Source organism: Mauremys mutica, chromosome 1 (genome assembly GCF_020497125.1).
Source record: "Mauremys mutica isolate MM-2020 ecotype Southern chromosome 1, ASM2049712v1, whole genome shotgun sequence".
Taxonomy (NCBI): Eukaryota; Metazoa; Chordata; order Testudines; family Geoemydidae; genus Mauremys; species Mauremys mutica.
Window position 1 is genome coordinate 213,866,210 of NC_059072.1, and position 15,196 is coordinate 213,881,405.

General features: G+C 37.9%; 1 protein-coding gene across 2 annotated transcripts in view; it reads left to right on the forward strand.

Moving 5' to 3' along the window:
• CFAP47 (cilia and flagella associated protein 47) overlaps positions 1-15,196 on the forward strand; it is a 647,660-nt gene that overhangs the window by 207,843 nt on the left and 424,621 nt on the right. For both annotated transcript variants that reach the window (XM_045022903.1, XM_045023700.1), the window contains 3 exons: positions 8,037-8,171; positions 8,840-8,952; positions 14,937-15,087. In XM_045022903.1, the coding sequence (XP_044878838.1) occupies positions 8,037-8,171; positions 8,840-8,952; positions 14,937-15,087 (399 nt within the window). The remainder of the gene's footprint in view (positions 1-8,036; positions 8,172-8,839; positions 8,953-14,936; positions 15,088-15,196) is intronic.

Sequence of the window (15,196 nt, forward strand, 5' to 3'; positions counted from 1 at the left end):
CAGAAGTTTTGCAGCATGAGCTTTCGTGGGTGAATACCCACTTCTTCGGATGCAAGCAGTCAACCTTGACTGCATCCGAAGAAGTGGGTATTCACCCACGAAAGCTCATGCTGCAAAACTTCTGTTAGTCTATAAGGTGCCACAGGATTCTTTGCTGCTTCTACAGAACCAGACTAACACGGCTACCCCTCTGATACTCAACCAGCATAGAAGCCATAACTTTGAGGATCAGGACAGTACAGGGATGTGTCAGCTTCATGTCATGCGTCAACTCTCTCTAACATAAACAGTATGAAAACTGCTTCATGGGACCTCTGTGGATTGGAAGAAGCTGATTAAGGGGGTCAGCGCCTTTCTGCTGCATGTTTCCAGGAAAAATCCATGCACATATTTCTGGAATCTGAGGGTAGGCTTCTTAGATACCTGTTCCTTGATTTTATTCCCCCCCCCACACACACACAGGGCCATACTTCTGAATACTTCAGGTATCATTAACTTCTGGTGATTCTGAAATGGAGTGGTCCTGATCTTCTGAAGTACCAGAACAATGTGCTTTAATGTAAAACTATTTGGTAACCTAGTAATAAAGATATTGGTCAAACTGATAGACCACAGGCCAGATGCTGCCCATGGGCCTATTCTTCTGGCCCCCAAATGCGTCCACCCGCACAGGAGACCGCTCTACAATATGATGTATTATGTATGGTGTGACCTTGCATTGACACCAGACATGTAAGGTCATGCTGCATGGAGGATGCCATTTTATTCCAGAATGTGATTTGCAGAGGTGCCATACAAGTACACATGCAGCCTGTATCACTAGGAAGATTGGCCCATCCTTAGGACAATTGAGACATTGGCAGGAAAAAATCATCACATCTTTCTTGCCATAGATTCCAATATTAAAGACAGCATGAGAAGGAAAACATTTTAGAAATGGAAATATGAATTTTCTTTCATTCTAAGCTTTAAATATGTTCTTGCTTTTGCCAAAGTAACTAGTAAATGTAATTCTTTAACTCAAACTTTCTTTCATTAATATTTAGCAAGTTGAGTAACCACAGTTACCACAAATTCCTTATAATTAGAATGAAACTTCAGTTTGATTTCAAGGTTGAAAGTAAGAATCCACAGGGAAATAAATCTTGCCCATGGAGTTGCTTTTCAGAGATGACTACGTTAGGCTTATTATCTTCCAATGGTAAGAAATTCTCTCAGTTGTTTTGAGGCAGTTATAAAACCTAGAACTATTCATTTGCTAGAGTTTTCTGTTTCTGATAACATAAAGTGGATATTTCTGAAATTATTTAAAATACATTCCTCTATTTCTTCTAAGAAATCTGCCAGAAACATTTATTGTAGCTTTGAGGAGTATTGATTGGGGAAGGGAGGAACATATCTGTAGGTACCATATCTTTGATATTTATTTTAATGGTGGAATGGAGTTTGAGTACTAGTGGGTTGGTTTTTTTTATTAGCAAAAGGAAATGAAAATCAGTCATCATTTATCCCTATGGTGGATCTGAATCAGAAGACAGTTTAGTATGAACCAAACACCTCGCTAACTTGAAAAAATCAGTTTGGCTATTGTCAAGAAAAACGTATCTTTGCACTATAACGTGGTGGTTTGCCCAAAAGTTTCTCAAAATATATCCATCTATGCTCCATTCTTCTCTGCTTTTTCATTTTCTGGAGTATGACTGTTCAAAGCTCAGTGGTCATTTTCAGTCTCTTGAAATATACTTGGCTCTTTTAAGGATCAGTTCAAATACTTGTGCCTGTATATTAAGCAACCACACTATGTGGGTCTTCCTGATTGCAAATTTCACTGTGCTGACCAAAGCCCAGGGGTGTTCCTAAGTGATGAAAATTTAGTTCCATTGCAAAAACTAGATCCAACTTAAGTATCTTTGTACTCGTGTAACTAACTGGTAAAATATATGAATGTTGTGGTGCCAAAAATGCAAAACAAAATAAACCCTTCTGGTAAACAAATGAAAGGACTCTTCTACCTCATAGTCATTTTTAAGACCTATGTGGAGAGTTGTTTATTTCTATTTTTAAATACTTGGGAGCCAAGTTAATATCTAGCTAGAGTAACTAGATGCATTTTTAAAATGCAGTCTTCCCCGAAATAAATATGGCCATTGCTTATTGTTTTCTTGTTGTATTCAGAAAAGATAACTAAATCTCACTTTGTGAATGACTCTGTCTCCATGCTCTAATACCATAATTGTATGCATTATGCTGGGTGAAACCAGACAATTACTACGTACTCAAATGCACTGACACAGGAAACTGATAAAAGACAAAAACACTGTATCACCTGTAGGTGAACATTTCTCACAACCTCTATAGGTGAGCTATCAATCCTCATCCTTAAAGGAAATCTGCACAACACATTCAAAAGTGCCTGGGATCTTAAATTCATTATTAGACATCAGAAATCAGGTAATCTTGTTTTTGTTTAAATTAATAAAAAATACTTAATTTTTTAAAAAATATATTGCCAGGGCAAACTTACTTTTTCTTCTTGTTGAGTCATTTACACATTTAGGACTCGGCAAAAAACAAAACAAAACTGTTTTATAATACTCTTCTGTGTTCTCAGTAAAAATGTCCTACCACGGAAAAGTTGTATTTATTAAATACTTGTTTGCATATTCCCTGGAAAAGGTGAGCTGCACAGTTTGATGAAAGCTTGCTTTGGTGCATAGATTTTTTTTTCTTTTTATAATACAATGTACTTAAATACCACTTGTAATACTTCTGGCAGGTGAGCAATCTTCTACCAAAGTCTTCTGACAGCAGTTTCATCATAATATAGAGAACATGGAACCTTCAGGTCATTCATAACCATCTTTAAGCGCCACAATCTGCCTTTAATGGAACTACAATGACATATAGTACATTCCGGTAAAATATTGTCTGAATAATGTACAGATCAGGATTGTAATTATGTCTCTTGTTGCTCATCCATTTTATTCTGGCTTACAGTTCCAAATTCACCAGCAAAACTGGTATGATTACATCACTCAGAGGAGGAGGCTGGATGCGGGTGATGCGGTTTCTGGTGGTAGGCCAGACAAAGTTTGTGCATCCTTTGAGTAGCTTGGAGGAGGGATTCCCTTTGTGACAGTTGCAGTGGCAGGGTCAGAGGATCTGCTGCTGTGTCCTTCCTCTGTTCTTCCACCCCAAGTGGGGTAAACATTAGAAGTATATAGGGCTTTTTCTGCAATGGAACAGAGCTGCTTCTGGGTCTTGGTGAGAGAATGACCTTTTAATACCACTCAGACTCTCCTCAGTACCCAATCAAACCACTCAGGATGGGCCTTGGGCTGAAGAGTTAGTCCATAGTCAGAATATCTGTTGGGAACAGAGTAATTCAGAACTTGCTTAAATATCTAAAAAGTTAAGTTTTGTTAGGAAAATGATTTCTTTTACTGTAGAATCACTTAGATACCCCTTTCCTTCAAGCAGTTAGGACTGACTGAATTGCTGTCTTTCTTGGAATTTGGTTGAAGCCAGGTAATTCCTGTAACCAAGTGGCCATCCATGATTATTAACTTTTTTTTAAGGTTCGCTAAGCATATTCTCTGTCAGCATCAGACTCTTAGTCTCAAGGTTGTAAGTAACTTTCAGAAGAATTTTGTGATAATATTGGAAATGTGCCCTTTAACGTTCTTTATCCGAAAAATGACCGATTACACTGTCTTGTAGATCTGAAAAGAGTATATTTGAGAATTCAGTCATTTGGAAAATCAGGCACGTGTTTTGAATCTTTCAAGGAGATCAGACTTAGTATGAAGGTGGTGGAACATGCCAAATGTAGATGAATATTTTCCTTTCTATAAACACCCAATGTAAACGACTCTAACTGCATTTTGGTCTTAGATTAGTGTTACAGTGAAACTAATGGTATATTAGGCCCACATTATGTTTAGTGATCATATCAAACAAGCGATCTCAAACATTATCTTAGTTTGGACATCATCTTAATAGAGAGATTGTCTAGTAGACCACTTTCTATTCTTTCTATTTGCAATCATTCCCTTAACAATTGCTTATATGGGAAATTAATATTAGGAAATCATGTGTGTGTATTTTAATACATCCTGGTAGGAAGTGAGCTAGCACAAAGTTACTAGCCTGGGTTCAATGGACTACTAGTAAGTGCTTTGCAGGCCACAGTCTGAGAACTGCTGATATAGAAGATAGTAAAAGCAGCAAAGAATCCTGTGGCACCTTATAGACTTAAACAGACGTTTTGGAGCATGAGCTTTCGTGGGTGAATACCCACTTCGTCGGATGCATGATAGTGTGATTTTACTTGCAGCTAGTGGCAGATTTGTATAATCAGGTTCAGACTATAATTGGGCAAAGGAGGGATTAGATGCCCAAGAGTCACTCACAATATAGTTGTGGAACAATGGTGCTCCATGACTCACAGCTGTGTTGGCACCAGGCTTCCTAAAGAGGGTCGGGTGGTTCACTTCTACAATGGCCAGAGCGCTGTAGGAAGAATTTTGGCTTAGTCAGAATTCTTTGTGGAGTTCTGGCAACAGTGCAGCCTCTCTCAATACCTTCCACGACCCCTGCTTTGTACTGGGCAGTGCCTAAAGGGCATAATCCATTCCACAGTGTAAACATTAATTTATTTCCTTAGGAAACTAACTTGTTATGACCTTACAATAATTAATTAAAGGTAAATGCTTACTTAAATTGAGGTGGTAATACAAAAGTACAATGATTGTTGGTTCAGTGTATGTAAACAGGACAGTTTCCACTTTCATTGGAAAGTAAAATTCTTGATCTTCATGCAGGGTGTTCAAGGTCCCCTATACATCTGTTTGGGGATCTACTAGTTTCTGAGTTACTTAAATTAAAATAAAATAAGGCCATTGACATCTGTGTTCCCTCTTCTGCAGACAAAGTGATATAATTACGGGCTTGATCCTGAAAACTGTTACTCGCATAAATAGTAGCACTGATTTTAATGGACTAATCTTGTGAGCAAATATTTGCAAGATTAAATCCTAGTGGTATAAATGTAGATGGCCACGGTACAGGGGTGGGTAGATATACTCAAATATCTCAACACTGAAGGGCATCAGTGGATAATCAATGTTCATACTGTGCACTTGGGAAAGCAATTGCTGGGCTAAAGACTCCACATTTTGATGTATTATTTTAATAAATGGGCTTATGCAGGAAAACAATAGTATTTCTGTAGTATTTGTATTTCTGTGAGAATGCTGTTCTTGTAAGATCCAGACTGATTTTATTGTTGCTTAAAAATTCAGTATATATTCTTTACTTTTGGATAGCATATAACGTTTAATTAAAAATACAATAACCATTGAGGGAAAATGTTTTGCTTTCCATAGGAATGCCCCTGTGCCTTCCCCATCTCTCGGATGGGGGCAGAGGGTGGGAGAGATTTGATCAGACCAGCAGGAGGATGACCAACTCCTGGGAAGAGGCGGAGAGGGAGAGCCCATGCTGTAGCCTAATTCCTCCTTGCACCTCGGAGTGCATGTGGGAGTGTGCCTAAGGGAAGGTCTTATCTGTTTCCCATTGGCCAATTCGGGGAGGAGGGGAGCTGATTGTTTCTCACAGCCCTCTCTCTCAATTTAAAGCCTTCCCAGTTACCATCTAGCTACTATTGTTGCTCTGCTTCACTTGCCCTGCTATAAAATTATACTGAGTTACATTTCCGGAATGCTGTGGGTCGGTCTGACTGCCAGTTTTTGGGATCAGGAGGGAATTACTTCCCATCAAGACAGATTGGCAAGGAGGGATTTTTACCTTCCTTGCAGCATTGTGGAGGCAGAGTTAAGGTTAAAAAACTAAAAAGGCCAGTTCCCAAAAGAGGTGCACCCTGAATTTGGCTGGTGGATCTTTCACCTGTCAGGAGCAGGGGAGACCTGAAGTCTTAACAGATTGCGGGCGGGGGAGGACAAGAGGATTCAGAAGTGAGCCGAGTCCTTGCGGTTAGTCTGAGGAGGGTCTACTTTGAATTATAGATAGTTTAGTAGCATGGTTTATTATTAAGATTGCCCAGTGCTTCCCAATTTGGGCTGAATTTTTCCATTCTCACCCTGCTTTTTTTTTTTTTTTTTTTTTAATTTCAGCCAATACTGTTCAGCTGTTTCTGAGAATGAGGCTAAGGAAACATTTTGGTTTTGAATGATAAAAATATTTTGGCAACCTTTTCTTTGGAAAACTCTAATGCTCCGATGCTTTGGAGCAGGGACTTGAAATTTGATAGAGGGTGGCCTTTGTGTCAGGGATATGCCTTTTGCCATAACCATGAAAACCTGCCCAAATGTGGCCAAGTTATAAGCCTTTAAAATTGCAGTTTGTGCATGCACAGTAGAGACTTCTTAGAGTAGCAGTGGAATTCTCCAAGGATTTTGTCTTGAGCATGCTCAAGTTTTCACATCTCCTAGTGCCAGCCATACTGTGCATGCACCATCCGCACAAAGTAGCTGAGCATGATCCATCCCTTCACATATACATATGGGCCATCCTCCCAGAGCAACTGAGCATGCTCTATCACTTCACAGGTCTGACATGTGACAGGACTGTGCATGCTTCATCCCTACAGAAAGCTCAGGAAAGAGGCTTAGATGGATTTTTCTTGTAATGGCTGTACCCAGCTGCTTGGGGCTGTGGTGGGTCTGGGCACCAGAACAGAGAGGAGGGAGTTTCTCTGGTGTGACCCCCGACTAGAATGCTGTGTTAGTTCTGGTGTCCACAATTCAAGAAAGATGTTGATAAATGGAAGAGGGTTCAGAGAAGAGACATGAGGATGATTAAAGGATTGGAAAATGTGCCTTATAGTGATAGACTCTAGGAGCTGAGTATGTTTATCCTAACAAAGAGAACATTAAGGGATGACTTCATCACAGTCTGTGAGTACCTACATGGGGGAACAAAGTTAAATGGTAGGCTCTTCAGTCTGGCAGAGAAAGGTATATCATGGTTAAACGGTTGGAAGTTGAAGCTAAATAAATTCAGATTGGAAACAAGGTGCAAAATTTTGACATTGAGGGTAATTAACATTTAGAACAAATTGCTGGTGGTGGTGGATGTTGTCACTGGCAACTTTTAAATCAAGACAGGATATTATATTTAAATTGGCTGTCTTTAAAACAGGAATTAATTCAGGGAAGTTCTGTGGCCTGTGCTATGCAGAAGGTCAGACTAGATGATCAAAGTGGTCCCTTCTGATCTTATAAACTAAGAATTTTTATTTCTTCATTATATGATGAAGGGTGTGAAAAGTCCATGCAGACACTTGGTGTAAGAGTTTTAGCTTTCTGTAAATAATGACCTATTTAAAGTCTCTGAGCAATAAAGACTTAACTTGATCTGCATTTCTTGTCATTTGAATTGATATTTTTCTCAAAACGAATATATTGAGGGGGTAATGATACCAACTTCCATTTGTAAAGGGCTCTGTAAGAGATAGGTGTTATTGTATTATCATGTAGTAACTTTAATTTTACAGAAATTTGTAACTTTAAAAATGTTTATGTAGAAATAATAAGTATGAGTTTGGTTAGGAAATTTTAAAAGGTAAATGTTAAATAAAAGTTGGCTTATTAGAAAACTGCTTAAGAGATGTATTTCTCCAATCACTGAGTTTTATTTATTTTTTCTGTTATTCCCTTTCTAGTGAAATGAATGCTTGTTTTCCCCCAAACTAGAGAAGAAAGGTGCACAATAACTTTCTTCATTTCATTGTACAGTTCATGCGTTTTCTTACTAGACTCTATCATTGATCCTCTTGACATTTTCATATGCTGAGAAAAGATTCATATTCAAGATGGTAATGAAATTGTTCATATCAGTTATGCAACCAACTCAAAACTTTTTTTTAAAAAAGAGCAATTTTAAAACAAGTGTGCACATTAATGAGGTATTTTACATGTCAAATTCTGTATCTTAATAAATCACTATCAATTATACACATGAGACTAGATTAAATAACTGGTGGTTGTTGATCTTTTTTTCCTGTTTAAAATTAGGCCACCGACATCTGTGATCCAAACCCAGTCATGATGCTTATGCTCTGCGTCTATTTGTACGAAAGGCTCCCTCAGTATTTACCCAAGAAGACTGTTGAATTTACTGGAGCTCTCCATGCTACTGTTGTTAGACAGGTACCGATATATCTGGATTTAGGTCTGAATCACTCCCAGCACTAAAACTTACCATTTATGTAGTATATATATTACACATACATAAAACACACGTTTTTGTATTAATGGATCACATGTTCCCCTCTGCTACTCAATACAGAGATTATAGAATGAGGAAGAATGGCCCCTTTTTTCTTTTCCTCAAATTTGGGGCCCTGATTTCCACAGCTGTTTCCTCCACTGATTTCAATCAGTGCAGGAGCTTCTCCACAGGTCTAGTTGTGGCTTTCTGGGATCAGAGAGAGAGAGGAACTAGAGAGTAGCTGCTGATGTGGGGTTACAGTGCTTGCAGGATCCAATGGGAGCGATTCAACCGCTGTTTCTTCTAGCGGTTGAAAGATCTAGGGGAAGAGCGTCTGCTCTCCCACTGGAAATATGTGATCTGCATAGTTCTATATGGATTTCCTAGCAGATCCACAAGAATGACACAAAACACTGGACTATATTGATATATGTTTAAAGGCTTTATTCCAGGGTGAGAGTCTGATGACTTAATTTGTAGCTAAAAGGGTATATTCTATGTTATACTTAGCATGTGTGCTCCCAAACACTGAGCGATGGATGCATGTTTCAATTCTAACAGTAAATAAGTAAAAGTAGAATAACTTTTCTATCGATTGTTATGATAGGTACGTCTGAAAAACCCAAGCTTTAAACCTTTGGTGTACAATGCTACAATTGTAGGAAGAGAGTCTGCTGATTTCTTATTGCCTAAAGGAAACACTGTCATCATTGCCTCAAAGTAAGTAACCATCTGTTTAGTTTTATTGAATATGACGTCCTGATAGATTTAGCAATTCATAAGTATAAAAGTTTGTAGAGGAACAATAGAATGTATTCACTTATAAACACAGACAAAAAACAGTATAAGTATCAAATTCTGTTCCTTGTGAAATTGGTCTGAATCCAGAGTAACTCATCAATGGCATATTTACAGATTAGCTCAACAGAACTCAGAGTACATATCTTCAGTCACTGCAGGGAGCTCCTCTCTCCTGGTAAATGTTTTTGTGTCCATCATGATGAAAGATTTAAGCTTGAGCTGGATCTACTGTTCTAAAGCTTTTTTTTTTCTTCTTTCAACTAGAGCTAACTTAGCAAATCCATCCACCTTTTTGACGTTAACACATTAGGTTAGATTGTGCACCTAAGAAGCATTTCTAATAGGCTGTTTAGTTTTGATTTCTCATTGTTATACTCTATCAAGATTGAAAGGTTAAGAGGACATGTCAAGGCTTTAATGTTGTTAACTAACCTCTTCCCAGTTCCACCAGATGAGAATTGTAAAGCTACAACATGTCGTTCTTTCTATACTCTAAATTTCTGAAACTTAACTGACGTAAGGGTCACGAAGTGATGTAAAATGTTTGGAAACTGTTGTTGCAATGGATATTTACTAACTGAAAACCCAACTTCTATGACTAGCACAGTAGTTCTCAAACTGTTGTACTGGTGACCCCTTTCACATAGGAAGCCTCTTGAGTGCAACCCCCTTTATAAATTAAAAACACTTTTAAATATATTTAATACCATTATAAATGCTGGATGCAAAGCATGATTTGGGATGGAGGCTGACAGCTCACAACCCCTTGAGGGGTCCCGACCCCCAGTTTGAGAACCCCTGGTCTAGCATGTGTCCTGCTTCCTCTGTGTTTGATTGTTGAATATTCTGCACTTTATGTATGTGATTGGTCGTATGTCTGGGTACAGGTCTTTCAGTGTATGTAGCTTAACTGCAAAATACCAGATGTGATGAGTAGTCCCGCTAGAAGTAAGCAATGCTGGATCCTCTGGACAATTGAAGTGCAGATGCAATGAATCCATGTATGGAAAGCAAAGGTCACAGTTTGTAGGAAAATAAACTATTCAAGCTGGTAGAAGGGGTTAATATAAAAAGTATTGCTAATGAAGACAGTTTCCTTTTAAAAATTCAAAGAAGGGTCAGCATAAATACAGTGTTCTGTTAAGATGATCAAAAATGTATATTAAATAATGCCCCTATTATAAATATATACAGAAAGTATAACTGGGTAATGCTGTGTTGTTACTGATCGGCATTACTGAAACCTGGTGGGATTATTTCCATGACTGGAATGTTAAAATCACTGGTAATAACCTATTCAGGAAGGATAGAGGGCATAAAAGAGGTGGGGAATGGCATTCTGTATTAAAGATACCATCACCTGCTTCAGGGTTATTGATAACTCAAAACCACAGATCTTGACTATATATGAATCAGTGTGCTAACTATTAAAGCCCAGGAAAGGGTACTGGCACTGGCAGGACTCTGTTATAGACCTCAGGATCTGTTACTCCTTAATTACCTGTATGTAGTGTGTGGAAAAAAGAATTGTGTTGTTGTTATGGGGGACTTCAGTTTGAGAGAGACATGTGGCCAATATAAAAAATCATTAGAGTTTCTAAAAGTTATGAATGATGGCGTGAGTAGGTATAGGGAGGTGATTTTTTTTCTTCTGTTTAAAGCATCAATAAGACCAATGCTTGAATACTGCACACGGTTTTGGTGTCCATGTTCTAAAAAGGGATGTTTAATAAGTGGGGAGAATGAAGAAAAGAGCCATAAAAATGATTCAAAGGCTGAAGAAAATGTTTTACTGAGAGACTTAGAGCTCAATCTGTTTAGTTTATCAAAAAGAAGAAGTGGCTTGTTTACAATCTACAAATACTCAGGTGAGTATTAAAAGAGTCTTTAACAGAAAAAGGCCTGACTAGAACCCGTGACTAGAAGCTGAAGCTAGATTAATTCAAATTAGAAATTAGGCACAATTTTTTTAACAGGAAGGGTGATTAACCACTGGAACAAGTGTCTTCAAATCAAGATTAGATGTCTTTCTGGAAGATATGCTTTAGCTAAACCAAGTTACCGGGCTCAGTACAGGGATAGTGAGTTAAATTTAATGATTTAATATCCGGGAAGTCAGACTAGATCATTTAAGGGTCCTTTCAGATTTGAAATTCTATGAACCTATGTCACTCCCAATAAAAACAACTTTTTTCTGACTCTTCCTATGCAGAAAACTAAATCTGCTTAATTAAATTTAAAAATACAGAGGTTAAAGTTTGGCTGGTTGGGTTGTTTGTTTGATGATGATGGACTATACAAGATTAAGCTAATAATGATTTTCAGACCCCTCTGAACACTTTATAACAAACATGCCCACAGCAGTGAGCTTGGAGTGGAGTTCACCACGAAAGTAGTGAGAGAATAAATAGGGTTATCTGAAGTTGTTCCACAAGGAGACAAAAGGCTAGTTTTGTCTGAGTTTACATTTGACACTGAGCATGGGAGAAGCTGTGACTTTAAACCTCCTTTGTCCCCCCCTTGATCCTGTGTTGGTCTGGTGATGAAACAGATCACAGCATAAATTGGAGCATAGCTCCACTGAAGTCAAGCTACACTGATTTATCCCAGCTAAAAACCTGACCACTTTATCTGAAAGCAATTAAGCAAGTTTCACATAAACCCAACTTTTCTGAGCCCAACTGGAGTGGAGTTCTCAATTGGTTAAGGCTAGAGAATTTTTGGTAAGCCCTAGATTTGGTTTTCTGTCTTTCATATTTCTCAGCCTCTCTCTTACAGCTCTGCCCCATATAGACCTGCCATCACTCCCTTAATCAGATCTTGTGTTCTGACCACTCTTCTCTTGTTGCTCCCTTTGTTTTCTCTCGTTCTCAATTCTGAATCTTTTTTTTCATGGTGCTCTCTAGGCCTGGTACAACATCTCTCTTCCTGCACCATACATCCTTTCTCTCCCCCTTTAAAACCCACAATTTTTGCTTTCCTTGCTGCCACTGATTTACATGCCTGTACTATCAACTCTTCTTTTATTGACCTTCCTGATACATTGTTTCCATTTTGTTTTAACTCTCCTTTACCTACCACTTTCCTTTGTCCGTTTTGTTTGCTCTCTGGGTCACATTTAGCTTGCAGGCTGTCCGGGACAAGGGCCGTGCATCCCTTCAATCTCAGTAAAGCACTATGCAAAGTTGTTATCCTATACAAATATTGAATGACTAATATTTATTTTACAGATAATAGTAGTTCATATTAATAGTTCATTTGCAGCATTCATACATTCCCCAACCCCCCACTTAATAAGTTAAAATTTTTATATGTATGTCACCCTGGTTCAGCACAACCAATACAAGCTTCTCCCACATTTTGGACCGACCACAGCATTACACATATTGCCTCTTAAACTACTGTGGCTTAGGACAACCTTAAATCAATTGCCTCTGAATCTTTTCTGACTTTGGGCAACCTTGCATCAAGATGACCTAAATGCATATCTTCTATTTTGATCAGCTTTACTGTGCTCTTGACTTTGTGGATGTTTGTAATACAAATAGTTCTCAAGTACCAAAAGCATCTCAGATTCGTAGTATCTTGCCTTTTGGGAGGGGGTGGCTGCTGCATGTTTTAACAAAATGCTTAGCAGTATTTGTAGGTACTGGGTAGGCTGGGGCTCAGTGCATTCCACTAGCTAGATGGCTGTTTAAGAAGAAAAGGAAATTACTTATCCTGTAATTCTGCTTCAGTGAAAAATATCATTCTGGCAGGATTCTCACTCACCTCTGAGAGTATGAAGAGGAAATTGTTTTTGAGATGCTGGTTTTTTTCTCCTCGTATTTCTATTGCTCTATGTTTTTAAGGCACTCCTTCAGTCACTATTTTATGAATGACTTACAATATTGGGGCACCTTCATTTCCTGCTCGGTTAGGAATTGACCAGAATGTTCCAGTGGTGACAGTTTAAATCACAGATGGCGTACAACTATCATTGGGAAAGGGGGAAAATTTTGGATGCCAACCCACTACTTCTGCTACCAATGGCCAAAAACTTTAAAGCATGTGGAATTCCGCTTGTCGTTTGCTAGAGAGCTCCAGGTCGAGGATAATTTGCCAGAACAATACTTTGTGTTTCTGTTTCTCTAAAGATAAGTCATCCTCTGTATTCACTTAATTTAGATACAGTACATTATTTGAAGGTGTAAAATCACAATTATTAAAAATAGCTAACTAGTCGGTTTTTCATTAGTAATTGTTTAACATGCATGCCATCTCTTCCTCTGGCTGTCATTGTATTCCTCTGTTGTTGTTTTTCTTGATTTTAATACCAGAGATATTTCTGCTCCAGAAATAACACTATCACATGTGTAACTTTAACTTTCTAGTAATTTTGAGCTAAGATAAACTTCAGGAACATTGTTGTACAGTAGTCTTCTACCATCTGCTACATTCAGTCTGCTGTTTTTCTAGGGCTGCTTCTATGAATCGGCAGGGCATTGGTATTAACTGGATTAACCAAAAGTTTTAACCAGATGACCTCATAGTTTAAGTTTTCACTTTTTTCTACTTTATATTTTAAGTGATTACAATTCAAGCAGCCCACAAAATCTGGGAGCCTCTCCTTTCTGACAGGTTTCAGAGTGGTAGTTGTGTTAGTCTGTATCAGCAAAAAGACTGGGAGTGGATGGGTCATTACACAAAGTAAAACCTATTTCCCGGTGCTAATTTCCCCCCCTACTGTTACTCACACCTTGTCAACTGTTGGAAATGGGCCATCCTGATTGTCACTACAAAAGTTTTTTTTCCTCCTGCTGATAATAGCCCACCTTAATGATTACTCTCCTTATAGTTAGTATGGCAACACCCATTTTTTCATGTCCTCTGAGTATGTATATCTTCCTACTGTATTTTCCACTGCATGCATCCAATGAAGTGGGTTTTAGCCCATGAAAGCTTATTCTCAAATAAATTTGTTAGTCTCTAAGGTGCCACAAGTACTCCTCATTCTCCTTTCTGAGTACCTGTATTATTACCATATTTCATAGCATATAATCTTTTTTTTCTGAAATACTGTGTCTTTTTAGCTTCTGTAATTCCCATGCTTTAAAACAACCTTCTGTTTTTCACCCATGCACTGTTTTTTTTCTGACCTGAGTACCATTCTAAGATGTTTATTGGCACAAAGTCCTACAAACCCAAGCTTATTCTTCAATAATATAATGATAATTAATCTCTCATTATCCTAGGGCTAGGACAAATCATACTTCTTTCACACCTTTTAAAATCTCATTCTGTGTGGGTTTTGTGGCTTTATCACCTACACAGTCTTCATTTTCACAAGAGCAGTTCTTCCTTCATCTCTAATTATATGCTAAATCCTGAAAGCCTTATTTGTTTTTATTCAGCCCTCACCCAATAGGACTTGAATGAGAGTTTGCTTAACGACTTCTGGATTTGGCCCACAATATTTGTAGTAAAGTATCTAATTGTTTAACTTCTAAACTTCTCTTGGATGAAAGGGAACACAAAATAAACTTACCGGTAATTGTTATCATAGAAGAAAAATACAAGGAAAAGGTGGCACTTTCTGCACAAGAGTATAAAAACAATAACATTTAATATATAAACTTTACATTGATAGTACAAGTAAACAAACACATTTTTTCTAGATTATTATTTCTCACTCTCTCTCCTTCCCTCTCCTCCCTTTTTATTAACAAACAAAAACAGCTTTTGGACACAGCATTGCATGTTGGCGAATTCAAAAGTAATTCTCCTTTTCTCCACCCTCTCTTCAAAAATCTTTTTAAAATGTTCTGGTACTGAAATGACCCTCCAGATTTCTTTGGTAGTAATTTGTGAGTTTAATTTATTTAATTCTAAAAAAGTGATTCCTTTATTATTTTTTTAACTAGGAGCCAAATAAATATAAATGTGGAATTCACTAGTCGCTTTCTACATCCTGCTGAAGCAATGTTGTTGTTGGTTTCGAAGACTGTAAGTGGAGTAGGAGGTACAACAATGACTTTCTCTCTGAAATCTAAAGTCAGCCGTATTGACCCTGCTGTAAGTACTGTGTATGTCATTTGAAAAAATGTGAATGTTCCTGTAAATCACTCACAAAAATTCTTGGACTTACATGGTAGGGTTGACAGTAAAACAAAAATCTAATTTT